Source organism: Leptopilina boulardi, unplaced genomic scaffold, assembly GCF_019393585.1.
Source record: "Leptopilina boulardi isolate dan_hultmark-lab unplaced genomic scaffold, ZJU_Lbou_2.1 LbouV2_330, whole genome shotgun sequence".
Lineage (NCBI taxonomy): Eukaryota > Metazoa > Arthropoda > Insecta > Hymenoptera > Figitidae > Leptopilina > Leptopilina boulardi.
In genome coordinates this window covers 3925224-3941175 of record NW_026137897.1, presented here as the reverse complement: position 1 = coordinate 3941175, position 15952 = coordinate 3925224, and the positions used below count along the sequence as shown (strand labels likewise).

General features: G+C 24.1%; 3 protein-coding genes across 5 annotated transcripts in view; 2 read left to right on the top strand and 1 right to left on the bottom strand.

Moving 5' to 3' along the window:
* The window catches only part of LOC127285329 (cytoplasmic dynein 1 light intermediate chain 2), an 85864-nt gene that overhangs the window by 61246 nt on the left and 8666 nt on the right, over nucleotides 1-15952 (top strand). For 2 of the 3 annotated variants that reach the window (XM_051311290.1, XM_051311289.1), the window contains exons 7-8: nucleotides 12518-12632; nucleotides 13472-13588. In XM_051311290.1, the coding sequence (XP_051167247.1) occupies nucleotides 12518-12632; nucleotides 13472-13588 (232 nt within the window). Of the gene's footprint in view, nucleotides 1-12517; nucleotides 12633-13471; nucleotides 13613-15952 lie in introns of all 3 variants that reach the window. The other variant, XM_051311288.1, reaches the window with a different exon arrangement.
* Nucleotides 3685-6890, bottom strand: LOC127285328 (uncharacterized). Its single transcript, XM_051311287.1, has 2 exons — nucleotides 6708-6890; nucleotides 3685-6037 (listed from the first exon to the last, which is right to left on the bottom strand). The coding sequence occupies exons 1-2, from the start codon at nucleotides 6786-6788 to the stop codon at nucleotides 3956-3958; spliced, it is 2163 nt and encodes a 720-aa protein (XP_051167244.1). The 5' UTR covers nucleotides 6789-6890; the 3' UTR covers nucleotides 3685-3955.
* Nucleotides 7312-10598, top strand: LOC127285326 (uncharacterized). The gene is made up of 2 exons (XM_051311282.1): nucleotides 7312-7447; nucleotides 7532-10598. The coding sequence occupies exons 1-2, from the start codon at nucleotides 7364-7366 to the stop codon at nucleotides 10034-10036; spliced, it is 2589 nt and encodes an 862-aa protein (XP_051167239.1). The 5' UTR covers nucleotides 7312-7363; the 3' UTR covers nucleotides 10037-10598.

Here is a 15952-nt window from a genome sequence, read left to right as displayed (position 1 = left end):
GTGGAAACTGTGGAAAAGTGTAATTGAATTGAATAATAAAAGTATTTAGTGATAGATTTGTGCTGTATTTGTGATAAATTAACGTGTTATTATTAAATAAATAAAGTTTAAAGTGTAAAATGTTCGCGTAAGTGAGTTTGACAGGCTAGGGAATTTTCTAGTGACATCCAACTTGATAGTCGATAAAGAAGTTGAGCCGCTGACTTTGCACGGTAGGTGGCAGCATTCATACTTTCTCCTTTTTAACAATTCTCTTTTTCAATTGTAAATAGAAAAATTAATTAATTAATAAGTTATATAGTTTCTATGTTGTCATTTTTTTAAGAATTGAATTTTTGAAGATTGTTTAATGAGATAAATTAAACTTGTATAATCGATGCAAATTGTTGTTTTTTAATTAAATTCAATTAAATTAATTTAATCATAATTTTAATAAAGAAAACTTTTTTTATCTTTCTTTATTTTATTATTATTTATTTTTAATATAAATGTAATTAAAAGAAAAGATTTATTTAAAACTATTTTAAAAACAACAATTTTTATCGATTATACAAGTTTAATTTATCTTATTAAACAATCTTCAAAAATTCAATGGTTATAAAAAATGACAACATAGAAACTATATAACTTATTAATTAATTAATTTTTCTATTTACAATTGAAAAAGAGAATTTTTAAAAAGGAGAAAGTATGAATGCTGCCACCTACCGTGCAAAGTCGGCGGCTCAACTTCTTTATCGACTATCAATTTGGATGTCACTAGAAAATTCCCTAGCCTGTGAAACTCACTTACGCGAACATTTTACACTTTAAACTTTATTTATTTAATAATAACACGTTAATTTATCACAAATACAGCACAAATCTATCACTAAATACTTTTATTATTCAATTCAATTACAGTTTTCCACAGTTTCCACTCAGTTTCTACACAATTTTCACTCCAACTAAATGTTTAACCAATGTGTAACGAATGTACAACGATTTCAGCGTACATTCCGATTTCGAGATCCGCCAGGGTTGAAGGTTAGGAAAATATAAACAAGTGTTTTAAATAAACATCTGCATTAAATATTTGTAGTAATGCCACCTAAAAAAAGAAAATACGAAAGATTTCATTATTTGAACGAACAATTACAAAGTGCAGTAGAACAAGTGAAAAAGTTTGGCTTACTTGCTCTATTTCATAAGAAAATATTTTCGTCATTTATTCTTATAAATTTTTAATACTATACATTGTAAATTGTAATTCTTAAAACTCATTAAGTTTACTTGTTATTTATTTAAGCCTTTGAAGCATACATTTTTCTTTAACAGGAATTTATCTTTGAAGTGCATTATAGGGGGTTTTAAGGGTCGCTGATTACGAATCCGAAGCCAGATTTTAAAAATTTTCAAAATTCAAAATGGCGGATCCAATATGGCGGACAATTTTTTTTAAATTGATCATATCCGCTCGAAACTGGTTACTCAGGGGTTTTCGGGGTCGCTGATTACGAATCCGATGTCAGTTTTTCAAAATTCAAAATGGCGGATCCAATATAGCGGACAATTTTGTTAAAATTGATCCAAAGTCATTTTCATAAACAGCGACTTCAAAAACCCCCGAATAACAAGTTTTAAGCAAATCCGATCAATTTTTCATTCTGTCATCCGCCATATTGGATCCGCCATTTTGAATTTTGAAAATCTGATGCCAGATTCGTAATCAGCGACCCCGAAAACTTTATAGACATTATTGTTAGGTTATTTCCTATTGTTGTTTAGTCACGATTACATTTATTGTAAAAAAAACGCTATTTTTAAACTTAATTTGTTTATAACATTTATTTTATTTATAAAAAACACTTTTTTAATGTAGTTATATTGTAATAGATATTCTAAAATACATTTTAAATACATTTTGTTACTGAAATGTGTAAAATAGTGGCTAAAGTATTCAAAAAAGTGCAAGAAAAAAGGTGACACTCAGGAGTGTCACTATGCCGCAAAGGGTTAAAGTTGTTTGTTTAAATAATATTAATTTCTATTACATATTACTAATATAAACAACTAAAGTGCAGTCATCTGAAAGAATCTGTATTTCTGATGCTAGTCGATATTTCTTTAACAATAATATTTAATGTTAAATTTTAAAAGAATATCTTTTCAAAACAAAGGATATAAAGAATTCTTTTCAAAGAATCTTTGTATAATTACATTTACATTTTATAATTATAATATAATATAATTATAATAATAATTATTAATAATGATAATTACATTTAGTTTGAAATACATTTACGAATTACATTTAAATATATATATTTCATTTACGCTGTTTTATTAACCCCAAAAGTTTTACTTTAACATTAAAAATGGCCACTATCTGACCTATAAGTATCGAAAATATTTTAAAGATTATATTTGATGTCACTTCTTTGTTTAAAAGGTAATAAAGAATAAATCTTTTTAAATTTTCAAAATATTTGAAGTATCAAATGATCTAAGAATAACGAGTGTTCATTCACTGATACACCATGTTCATTCACTGGTGTTTTCATCAATTTTTTATATTTTTATTAATTATTAAGTTCTGGTTATTTTATTTAAAAATGGAAAAATGTTATTAAAAAATTAGAGTATTCTAGAATACAGTACTACATTTTTTAGCTGTCATTGAACTACCGTTTAAAAATAACAACTAGACAAAGTTGCGAAAATCACTATTTGTTCATTCACTGGGGCAGTCACCCTATTCAAATTTAATCAATAAAATATTAAAACTTTTAAAATCATCGTCAGTCATTATTTATAATAATATCAAAAGTGATGTATTTTTTCATCCCGAATTCTATTAATTTTTTAAAATAAACAAATGTCAACTTTCTTACGTCAAGTGACAGAAAACAATTGTCCTTTTCACATAAAAAGATTTCGTTGAAAAACAAAAGAAATCCTTTATTATTAAAACTTTTTTCGTTTTATCAAAAAACTACTAATCTTTTCTTATTCAAAAGATTCCTTTTATGTTAAAATTAATTCTTCTTACCATAAAATGACTTGATCTAAAAGGAAATTAGTTTTAAATTAAAAAGACTATTTCTCTCAGTGTAAAACCCCCGAGTAACGAATTTTGAAGAAATCGAATCAATTTTTAAATTTTACGCTATAGAGGGATTTTTCTTCATACGCCCTAGCCCAAAAAAGTGAAAGTTCTGGAATTGGCTTGATATTTTAATAAATTGTTAACGTCCTATATAAAAGTAATAAATCCCTAAAATATTAACTTATTAAAAGAAAATTTGTAGAAAGTAGAGTGGGTTGAAGTTTAGACGTTATTTTTATAAATTTTCATCAAAAATTAATACATATTGAAATGAAATAAATGATTTTAACTTTAAGAAAATAATGAAAACAATAAGTAAAAGTTGAAACATATGTGACGCACTCTGAAGAAAGAAACCAAAGAGGCAAAAATTTTTGATTATGTTTATTATTATTTTATCTTGATTAAAACTTCCTTTTTAATAATATGAAATACAATTCAGTTTTTGTTGAATATTTTCGATATAATGCAGACTTAAATTTCAATGGATTTTATTAAATCTCCAAATTTCATAAACATAAGCTACGATTTTTTGCATCCTAGGTCTCTTTCTTTAAAATGCGAATAATTATGTTAAAATTAATAAGTAAATTAAGAAGAATTGTTACTCACAGTTTATATTTCGTAAACAACATACAAGAAGAAAGTTAATAATAATAATTATTATTATTCTTAATAGCATTATTATTATTACTCTATTACATCATATAACAATATATCTAAAGATAAATTTTTTCTATCTGAACGTAGTTCTAAAATCCTAAAAGTAGCGAAAAATTATAATTAAAAAAAAGATTCGTTTAACATGATCTACGAACGTTGCTTCTAATAAGCATTTTCCCCCTGTTACAAATTTTGGGTCTTCCATTAAACCCAAGAATTTGGAATGTATTTTTCCAAGCCATTAAAACGCAAGTTGCGAATATAATGTGTAAAATAAAATTTGTACAATGCATTATTGCTCAAGTCCACTATGTGTTTTGAATAAAATTCATCAATTCTTTTAATATCCGAAGAAATAAATTGAAATTCATTGTTTTCCACATTTTTTAAACCGACATTTGAAACGATAAAAGTATTATGAAATATATCATTATATTTCTTTGAATTAAACATTAGACGAAATGGTTCTGCATGATAAAAATGAATTTTATCATTGACCATCAATTTATGTTTTACATTTATAAGCGGTTCATTATTTTCCTGAGTGCCATTTATTTTGTATTCAAAAATGGAAGAACCATTTCGTTCTAAACTTATTGAAAAATATAATTCGCCTTTAAAATACACATGAGCATCTTTTAACAATTGTTCTAAGCCTATTGTCATATGTTTATAGTTTATAAGTATGTTTAAGAAATTCTCATAACCAAGACCGAGGGCAGAAAAATGATAATTTAATAAAGGTAAAAATACTTCATTTTGTGGTATTTCATTTACTATCAAATGAATTTTTGTTTCTTTTGAAATAGTGTGATAGTCTATTTTACTAATGTAAATTTTACCATTTTTTTCATCGGCTATAAAAATAGAATAAACGTCGGCCTGTAATTTAATATTCATTTGTTTTCCAACAATAGTGTGACAATCGTTATTCAAATAAAGACAACAATTCGTGAGATCAACTGGTGATTCTATGGTAAAAGTAACATCGACCAATTTTTTCTTCATTTTTCGCAACAACATTAAACATAAGGATGGTCGCCAATCGTTTTCTCTACTCCGGGCTTTTAACTCTGTTGGCTTTATATTAAAATCAATGGCAGGCATTACAGGATGACCAGTTAAAAGTCGCAATTCTATATCAGGGCTTATTAACGGCATATCGATTTTAAAATTGAGAACTTTTTTCAAAAATGGCAATAAATTTATATTGTAAAGATCGAGAAATACTTCTAAAATTAATGTAATTACGTTCAACTTATTTTCCTTGGAATAGTAACGAATGTTAAATTCCCTAAAAGATTTATCAGTACCATCGAAGGCAAATAAAGTCACTAAAAATTCTAGTCTTTTTGCATAACTCCAGTTTTCATAAGATTTACTCTTTTGATAGAATTCTGCAAGTTCATTTTTAACTGGTTCTGTCTGTTTGTTGGTGTGAAATTTACTATTGTAGAAGCAAGCAAAAATATTTGTCCATATTTCAGTATTTGGTCCGAAACCAAGCGAATGATCTTGTATGTCATAATAATGCGCAATTTCATGTAATTCAATCCATTCTTGAGCTCGGTTTTGTTGTAAAACTTCGTCTACTCCACCAGAAAGTGTTATCCAATTACCTTTATAATATCCGCTCACATAGTCATCTTTTTCTGTGCGGAAGAAATGTCGTTGCTTGTCTACTAAATAATATGTTAATGAATCATTTTTATCTACATATCGACTGGCACCTGTTAGATAATTGTAGTATTTTATTATATCCGCTTGATTTTGTAATCCAACAAATAAACTCAACTTCTCTGATAAGATTTCTTTAACATCGTTTGCTGACAGTATCATTTGTGTTTGATGATTTTCAACAAAACCATAAGTTTGAATATTTTTGTAAAATTCTTGTTCAGCTTTGTGTGAGGTAAGAAAAGTTAAATTTCTAGAATCAAAAACAGGTAAAACTGACCAATTTTTAGTTTTAATTTTAACCACCACTGGTACATTGTATGATACTGTTAATAATGGAACGCAGTCAAGATTTGTTGTTAAATTTCTTGTACTATTTTGGGTATCAGCAAAATTTATTTCGATAAATTTATCTGAGTTTTCAAAAGGACAGACAAATTTAAAATTTTCAATTTTTTGTGAAGATTCTATAGTTAGTGTAAATGTCGTATCTTTCCTAATTATTATTCCAAAGTGTTTTTTGTAGTGAAAAACTAGTCCATGGTACATGTTGTTTTTCCATGCATTTTGAAATTTCCTAACACTTGGCTTCACAATCCTTTCAGTTTCCTAAATTATATTTAGAAATTATTACACATTTCTTAATTTTCAATTCTAAAGTTTATAAGTAAAACATATATGCGATTCCAAGAGAAATTTATCACATTGTATAGAATTATTCTACATAAATTTTAGCTTGGTCCTTCTATAGAATTTAACCAAATTTTTACCAAATTTCTTTATGAATTCTGTTAAGATTTTTACAAATTTTATTCATATATTTTCACTAGTAAAAAATCAGTCTTTACGGCTAAATATGATTGGTTTTCCTTTGAGGGGATTATCGCCATACAAAATTAGGCTACATATTTCAGCGAAACTAATTAAGGTTTTTGTCTCAAAACCAAAGTTTAGAATTGGAAATTTATTTGACTAAATGGAAAACATTGGTTTAATATTTAGTTTTAAAAATCATGGAACTTATGCTTAAAATAACCAAAAAAATGTCCATGTTGCCTGAAAGCAACACTTGTCTTCAAAGAGTTAAAGTAGTGGTAAATTTCTCATCGAATCGCACTTATTTTAAAAAAATAATTATAAATATAAAAATATGTTTCTTCTGTATAGAAAAAAATTTATATTCATCTATACATTTTAATTGAAAAAACATCAAATGCAAAGTTACTATGATAATAATTTAACTTATTCAATTAAAATTTAATTAAATACTTCAACATACCACTTCGTTCCACTTTACTGGCAGGTCTGCGTTAGAAACATAGAAATGAAGCAATAAATTTAAAATAGTTAATATTAACATTTTCGATGTTATTTCGTTTACAGATTAATTAATTTTACAAAATTGAAATGTTTTACACATTTCTCTATCAACTTTTAGTTACGATCATTCCAATGTCTTAGATTTTATAGCATTTTTTATTTATTCTAATTTATTGTAAATGACACATATATTGGAAGTAACATCTATATTCTTGTTGACTTTTTAATAAAAAACATTCTATTTATTTAATATTTTCGTCATCGATTGACGTCATAGATTTTAAATTTTTGTTTATTTTTGAAATACCTCTATAAACAGTAAAAAATAGAAATTGCTATTTCCCTGTCTAAAATTTTATATAAAAAATAAGATTTTTAATTTATTCTAATTTATTATGGAACGCGCAAATAGACGTAGTAACATCTATATTCTTGTTGACTAATGAATAAAAAATATTCTAAATTTTAGTCCAGATATCGATTTACGTCATCATCGACTTCTGTCGATTTTCACATAATATATGTAAACAGTAAGGAATATATAAGAAGTAAAAGTTAACTACTTTTGATCGAAGTTGTTAAAAGGGGTAGTAACTACTAACGAAGTAGTAAATCATGATTTCATTAATATTCATAAAATTGCTTCTAATATTTGTGTCGAGTACAATATCACAAAATACACTGCAATGGAATTTGAACGTAAGTTTTTAAAATATTAATTAAAAGATAAATCTTCTGCATCAGAATATGCATTTTACGTATAACTATAAATTCATCTTTTAGATGACTACACGAATTGCCGTGCCTTTAGTTCGAGAATTTTCGGAACCATGGACGAGTCATACAATTCAAAACCAATTCTCTCATTATAAAACTCATTTTGAAATAATAATTAAACGAGGTACAACATTCAATTTAACGGTAGAAACCTCTTCTCAAATACAAAATTTGTATTTTTACTGTCTTGCTGATTCTCCATATGAAACATTAAACATATTGGATCTTACGGGGAAGGGAAATTTCACCAAAACATTAACAGCAAATTTTGATTGCGTGCCTATGATATCTGTTTCAAATAATGTTCCAGTACGAATGATTATTGAAACCAAAAACTGGTTATCATTGCCAATTTTTGATTCTAATGATGCATCACTTTTCGAATCACAAGAATTTGAGTCTGAATTTTACAAAAATGTACAAATTTATGGATTCGTTGAAAATTATTACACACAAATGTTATTATCAGTAAATGATATTGATACTTTAAAGTCGTTAAAGTATAGTCTATATCTTGGTTTGGAAAATCAGGTTGATATAATAGAGTATTATGATTATTTAACTGGTTTCAGTCCCTACAGCAGTAAAAATATTGTACCATCATTGAAATTAATTGATCGATCATCATTATTTATACGTTCAGAAAAATGTGACAAATACACTTTAAATCTAAATACACATACTTGTCCGGAAACGAATATGAACCTTCATTTTATATCTGCTGTTAATAATCTAGACAGATTTTTACAACCCCAAAAAGGATCTAGTTGGATTTTATTGGAAAAGTTTGCTGAATACTACAACAGAAAAGAAAATGCTGTTGATTTTGGAGAAACATTCAAGTTGTGGAATGATATGTTTGCCACTTTATATCAACAAAAATTTGTAATGAAAAATCCAATGTTACAATCAGCATCTCCTTACAAGTATGAGGAAATTTCAAATTATCAAAAGGGAATCTATTTTACAGAATGGGGATACGAGGAAAAGTTAAATTTATTTATCAGTCTCTTCGGATATGATGGAACTGATACGAATTTACGTGAATTTCGTATTCGCCATATTCCGTACAATCAAATTACAACTGACGATTCTGTTGAATTAATTCCAACTATTCTTGAACTATTTCTTGACCTTTACGATATAAATTTATTGCCGTTTTTAAAAAAAGTCATCAAAGATATTTCATTAAGTCCCGAATTGGAACTACGAGTATTGAATGGACATCCTGTAATGCCTGCCATTGATTTTGGTATAAATCCTAAAAATTTGCCAACTATGAGCTATGAACGAGATTTAAGAAAAATTTCCCCTTTAATGTTGATGACAAAAATGATGAAAACATATTTTAACGTCACGTTTACCATTGAATCGACAATTGATCTCACAAATTCTTGTCTATATTTGAATAACGATTGTCACACTATTGTTGGAAAACAGGTGAATGTCAAATTATTGTCAGATGTTTATTCTGTTTACGTGGTAGAAGAAATTCTTGGTAATACGTATATCAGTGACGTAACGTATCATACCATTTCACAGACTACGTTTATTAATGTTGAAGTAAGAGAAATTCAAAAAGGCAAAACATATTTTCCCTTGATTCATTATAGATTTGATGCTCAAGGTTTGGATAATAAGGTATTTTTACAAATATTTATAAATTACAAGGACATGAAATTATCTTTAAAACAATTAAGTAATGCAATCTATGATGAGAATGAATATTTTTCGTTAAACTTAAAACGAAATGGCTCTACTGTTATGAAATATAAATTTCCTAATAAATCGCAAAATCAACAATTGCTCACAAATGATGTACTCAAGTTTGAAGTTAATGATGAACTACACATTTACCATCGCGAACCTAAACGTCTAAAGTTCAATTTGGAAGGTTATAATAATTCAATAGCGCAGAATAATATTTTTCTTTTTACAAATGTTGGTTTGGACAAAATTTCAAAGAAAATAGAAAATTTAAAATATTCATTTGATGTTTTAGGTTTAGCATATTGGAAATTCTTGCAAATAATTATAAATTACGAGACTATGACAATAGGCTTAGAACAATTGTTAAAAGATGCTCATGTGTATTTTAAAGGTGAATTATATTTTTCAATAAGTTTAGAACGAAATGGTTCTTCCATTTTTGAATACAAAATAAATGGCACTCAGGAAAATAATGAACCGCTTATAAATGTAAAACATAAATTGATGGTCAATGATAAAATTCATTTTTATCATGCAGAACCATTTCGTCTAATGTTAAATTCAAAGAAATATAATGATATATTTCATAATACTTTTGTCGTTACAAATGAGGGTTTACTTACAAGTAATGACTTGAGTAATAAAATAACTTCTGCAGATATTAAAAGAATTGATAAATTCAATTCGGAATACAATATTGACTTAAGCTACAATGCATTGTATCAATATTATTTTGCGCATTATATTCGTACATTGCGTTCTAATGATTTGCAAGTTTACATGCCATTGAATTGGCTTTAAAGTCAGATTATAATTAGATCTAATGTAAATTGTTTTCATAAACTAAAGAATTTTCTGTAATTGAGTGTTTTTTAAACAATATTAATAATTTAATTGTTAATTTATGTTTAACGTGAATATGAAATGTATAATTTGAAGTAAATATAAAAATTACGACTCTGTCAAATTATTCACACACCATGGCTGATTTTTGAATTTGATATTGTGATTTTGCAATCCGCAATTTTATTATATTCTAATGAAAATAAATTTGAATGTTAAAATATTTAAACTCTTATGTATCTGCGTTTGTTTTTTGCTAAAATTTTATCGTCATATCTGAAAATAACTGGAGCCTTTCAGGAACCAATGTTAACACTTTCACAGAAAATTATTAGGTATTAAAATAAGCTGCAACGCTTATTATTTTAATCCAATTTTGCTTTTTTTAATGCCTTTTAATTTTCTGTGTTACAAAGCGCCTACATCTAGGGTTTCGTGCCTTTTATAAATTCTGAACAAAAGTTATTTGTATATTATATAATAATAAAATGCTTGGTCTGTCCTTCTGTCCTAACTTGAAGTTGGTCTTTTATGATTTCACGTGTTTTTTGAATAGTAATCTTATGACGTGTCAAATTTGTGTCAAATTAAACTTGAAAATTTTAGAAATAATTAAATTTCAAAAGATATTGTTAATTTTCAAACAATAATAAAATTTTACAGAACTAAAAATAATTTATCAAAAAATTTTTTGGAAAACATTTTTTAAATTTAATTGAATTTTCAAAAGATTTAAAATTGAGATTTTGGAAATTAATTGAACTTCAAGTGATTTTAATTAAAATTTTATATGATTTCACTAAAAAATTTATTAGAAATTACAGACAAAATACAATAATTTGATAATCATTTTTAATTGAAAAATGGTTTCAGATAGTTGAATTTTCAAAGAATATTATAAAAATATTTAAAAATAATTGAATTCCCTTAGAGTTATAATTGAAATTATTAAATTTCAAAAAATTTTCGATGGAAAATTTTAGAAATAATTAAATTTTAAATGCTTTTAAATTCAAATTATTGAAAATTCAATTAATTTTGAATTCAAATTTTTTAGAATAATTAAATTTTCTTTAATTTTGATTTGAAATTTCGGAAAATAATTAAATTTCAATTAAAATTTTGGATAATAATTCATTTTTAGTTGATTTTTTATTGAAAATTTTAATAATTAATTTTGAATTGAAATTTTAGAAAATAATTAAATTTTATTTGATTTTAAATTTAGAAAATAATTGAATTTTAGTTGATTTTGATTGAAAATTTTGAAAATAATTGAATTTTCTTTGATTTTGAATTGAAATTTTGGGAAATAATTGAATTTTAATTGAAATTTTGAATAATAATTTAATTTAAGTTCATTTTTTATTGAAAATTTGGATAATTAATTTTGAATAGAAATTTTAGAAAATAATTGAAGAATTTTATTTCATTTTAAATTGAAAACTACGAAAATAATTGAATTTTAAAAGATTTTGAATTAAAAATTTGGAAAGTAATTGAATTTTCTTTGATTTTGAATTAAAATTTTGGGAAATAATTGAATTTTAGTTGATTTTGGAATTGAAATTTTGGAAAATAATTGAATTTTTGTTAATTTTCAATAGATAAATATGGAAAATATTTGAATTTTAGTTGATTTTAAATTAAAATTTCGGATAATAATTGAATTTTATGTGATTTTAAATTGAAAATTTGGAAAATAATTGAATTTTAAAAGATTTTGAATTAAAAATTTGGAAAATAATTGAATTGTCTTGGATTTTGAATTGAAATTTTGGAAAATAATTAAATTTCAATTACAATTTTAAATAATAATTCAATTTTAGTTGATTTTTGATAATTAATTTTGAAATGAAATTTTAGAAAATAATTTTATTTTATTTGAATTTAAATTGAAAATTTGGAAAATAAGTGAATTTTAGTTGATTTTGAATGGAAATTTTGGGTAATAATTGAATTTCATTTGATTTTAAATTGAAAATTTGGAAAATAATTGAATTTTAAAAGACTTTGAATTTAAAATTTAATAATTTGATAATTAATAATCTGAGGCCTATAAACATATAATTTTTATTTTTATCATTTAATATGGAATAATATTCTAATAAATTTAAATAATTATTGATAATATTAATTTTTAATTTCTCTATAACAAATAACGAAATACTCAATTTGGCGCGCTTGCGCGCGTTTAATATTGCTAGTAATAAATAATTTATAATTACATTACTTGTGAATTAATTTCGCTCCCATGTTATAGGTATTTTACTATAAATTTATTTATGATTTTTTTTTATATAATTTATATAAATTTTTATAAATTTCATGTATTGTATAATTATGAATGCTTTCATAATAATTATTAAATGGTATATTAAAGATCGAAGCATATTTTTAAATTTATTTGTGATATTTTATTTGAAATATTTTTTTCAGACCTGCAGGTTGGGATAACATGAAGAAAATCAGTATTCTTCATGAAAATATGCAATCTATGAAACCAGAAGATTATTATCGAAATGTAATCGTACAACCACCAACAAATAGAAAAGTATGACAAATTTTTTAATACCTTTCTTATTTTTACATTAATTTTTTAAGACACGCATGATTAATTCCTAAAATTAATTTCTTAGATTAACATTAATTAACATTAATTTAATTAATTAGATATTTTATTTCATTAGATAGAATTTTTGCCGTCAAATTATTTTTTGACAGAATTTCCATTTTCTATATTAGAGAATTTTTATATAACCGAATATTTACTTCGCAGAATTTCGATTAGATAGAATTTGTATTTTTTGACAGAACTCGATTAATTCAAATTAATTCGATTCCTATGAAATTATTTTTATTAAGGAATTATTAAACTCTATTTTTAATATTTAATAACAATAATTAATGTAAATAAAATATTTATTAAATTAAATTTATTAAATGATAATAAATAATTTGTAAGTCCTGCTCATTATTAATTTCATGTTAAAATATTAATTTTTCTATTTTACTTAAAGTCTTTTAAATAATTTTTGAAAAAAGATCATAGGTTTCACAAATTATTTACCATCATACAACGCAGTCTTATAAAATTTCTTGATTATCGACGATTATCGTCGAATAATCAAAAAGTGAAAAATTATTAAAATTTAAATTTTGACTTTTTCTATATTTCTTCTAATGAAAACCAACTAAAACTATTATGAAATTTATGAAACTAAAAATATATTATGATTAAAAATTTAATTAATAATAAAAAAAAATGACGACAGTTAAGCTCAGTTAAAAGTGTTTATTAAATTTTATTTTCTAAATTATTAAATCTTACAGAATTAATAATTTAGAAAATTGAAAAATGTAAATGTTTATGAGAAAAAAAAATGTTTTCAGTGCGTAACGCGAGAATTAGAAGTTCAAGCCGAAGATGAACAAGTGTTCTTGGCAAGACAACAAGCAGCTTTATCCGGAATGAAAGATCCAACTCGGTCCCCAACGACGAGGAACCAGGCAAGCATAGGACCAATCGTTCAGGTCATATCCATTATAATTAAAGCATGTTTTCGACATTTGTGCCTAACGAATATATAATCGTTTTTGATTTGGCGCTATAATAATAATAATAATTATAATAATAATAATAATTGTGTTGTGCTCGTATACGACAAGCTAATGACGTATCCATTCTTCCATTTTTGCCCGCTTGATATATATTTAACGATCACTTAATCGTTACTAAACTCCTTTTAAACGTCTGGTTACCTTAATTACAATTTTAATTAAATCTCTTTCTCCTACTGGAAATGTGTCTTCATTTTATGTTTTCATTCAGTGTTTTGTATGTTTGTAAAATACTTAATGTTTCTAATATGGCAAGTTCTTATGCAAGATTAATTTCATTGGTACATGGCTCATATTTTATAATGTTTAATAATCTATCGTGAATTTTGAAGGTTTTTTTTAATCAAGAAAATTATTTAAATAACTTCTATATACAAATACAAGTTTAATAAAAATTTAATTTTATAATAAAATTATTAATAGAAAACTCATTTTTAATCGAATATTTCATAATTTTTAAAAGTTTTATTAAACTTTCCAGTTTTTAAGATAATTGAGGAGTTCTATATAAAGTCTTTAAAAAAATTTGATTTTCGATTATTAATTTAAAATAAACTAAATTTTTTTTTGATAATTAAAATACTGCTAAAATTAAATCTGGTATCAAATAATAAGTACGTGCCTAGTTAATTTTTTAAACAAATGAAGAACAAATACTGAATTTGTTTGAATTTGTACGGTTTCAAAATTAATAAACTCGAATTTTTAAAAAAATTATAAACATATACGCTATCGAATTTTATAAAGTAGAATTTATATTGAATTGAATTTTTATATTAATAAGTTTTTATTTAACTGAATTAATATTTAGGGATATTTATATAGTTCAACTTTTATAAAACAGATTCTCTATTTTAACGAATTTTTATTTTATATAATTTCAATTTAACAGAATTTCTCCCTTCGTCGCTAGTCAAAACAATCACCATTTAAGTTTTCTTTTCATTCACGTAGTACTAGCGTAACGCTTGGCAACGTTGGATTTATACATTTTATATATTCAGGGAAATTGTCATGTACAGAGTGTCTATAATCTATTTTAATTTAGTTTGAATTATATTTTTCTTTCATTATCCTATGAATCTTATTTATTCTTTTATTATTAATTTACGGAATCAATTAAGAACTATAATTTTAAACTTATATTAGAAAATATTTTTATTAGCGTGTTAAAAAATCGAAACGTTAGTAGTAAATTAGTTAAAACAAAATATTTAAATTTATTTCATATTTGGACTTTTATATGTATTATTTAGAAGAAGAAGAAAAATATTTATTGCATTTTTATAAAATAGTATAAACAGATATTATCATAATAATAAAAAATAACTGTAATTTAAAGACGGTTTTGTCAATTTTATTTAATAAAATTACAAATAGTATATTTCGTAAAATATTTAAATTGAATTAAAAAAAATTTAATTTACTTTTCAATTTTAATCAATTAAAATTAATTCAATTTAAAACTAAAATGAAAAAGAATTTAAATTAATAATTAATTTTTTATTACATATTTTACTAAAAATTATAATTTTTTTATACATTTTCCTGAAATGTGTAAGAAAATTATAACATTATTAAATTAATTTTATTAATATCATTTTTCAAAATTTTCAATAATAAATTTATTATTAAAGTAATATTTATTAATTATTATTTATTACTATGAATCTTTGATAAATATACTATTATATATAGTATTTATACTACTTTCAAATTTCGCGCTTTTTCTATACCTAACCTACAAGAAGCAACGTTGCCAAGCGTTGTGCTGCGTATCTTCTAATTGTTAAAATGCTGTGTTTTTTTAAACAAAATAATTAATTTTGAGTTTCCTAGGTAAAGTCTGATCAATTTTTTTGTAAGTAATTGAATATTACTTATTTAACTTTAGGCATAAAAAGTCCCAGTAATATTTGAGATAATTATCTAATTACCAAATTTTCATTTGACCGAAATTGCAAATCTCCGAACAAATATTAATTAATTTTAAAATTGCCGTCAAAATTTTTGTCAGATATTTGTTTGGCCCTTTGCAATGTCGGTCAATTGAAAATTCGGCGTTTTCAAAATTTCTATGAAATGACGATTCGTACAAGTAAAAATTCTAATATTTAAAAATTTCACTGAGTCAAAATTCTGTCAAATGAGAATTCTGATAAATATAAATTATAAGTAATAAAAATTCGGTCAACTAAAAAATCTGTTTTATAAAAGTTCGACTGAATAAAAATTCCTTTAAATATGAATTCA

What these genes read in the sequence shown, in the direction of transcription:
- LOC127285328 (XM_051311287.1), bottom strand. Translation starts at nt 6,788, where the DNA reads ATGTTAATATTAACTATTTTAAATTTATTGCTTCATTTCTATGTTTCT. An exon ending in CAGTAAAGTGGAACGAAGTG is followed by an intron (nt 6,038 to 6,707) that starts GTATGTTGAAGT and finishes AATATAATTTAG; the next exon opens with GAAACTGAAAGGATTGTGAA.
- LOC127285326 (XM_051311282.1), top strand. Translation starts at nt 7,364, where the DNA reads ATGATTTCATTAATATTCATAAAATTGCTTCTAATATTTGTGTCGAGT. An exon ending in CACTGCAATGGAATTTGAAC is followed by an intron (nt 7,448 to 7,531) that starts GTAAGTTTTTAA and finishes TTCATCTTTTAG; the next exon opens with ATGACTACACGAATTGCCGT.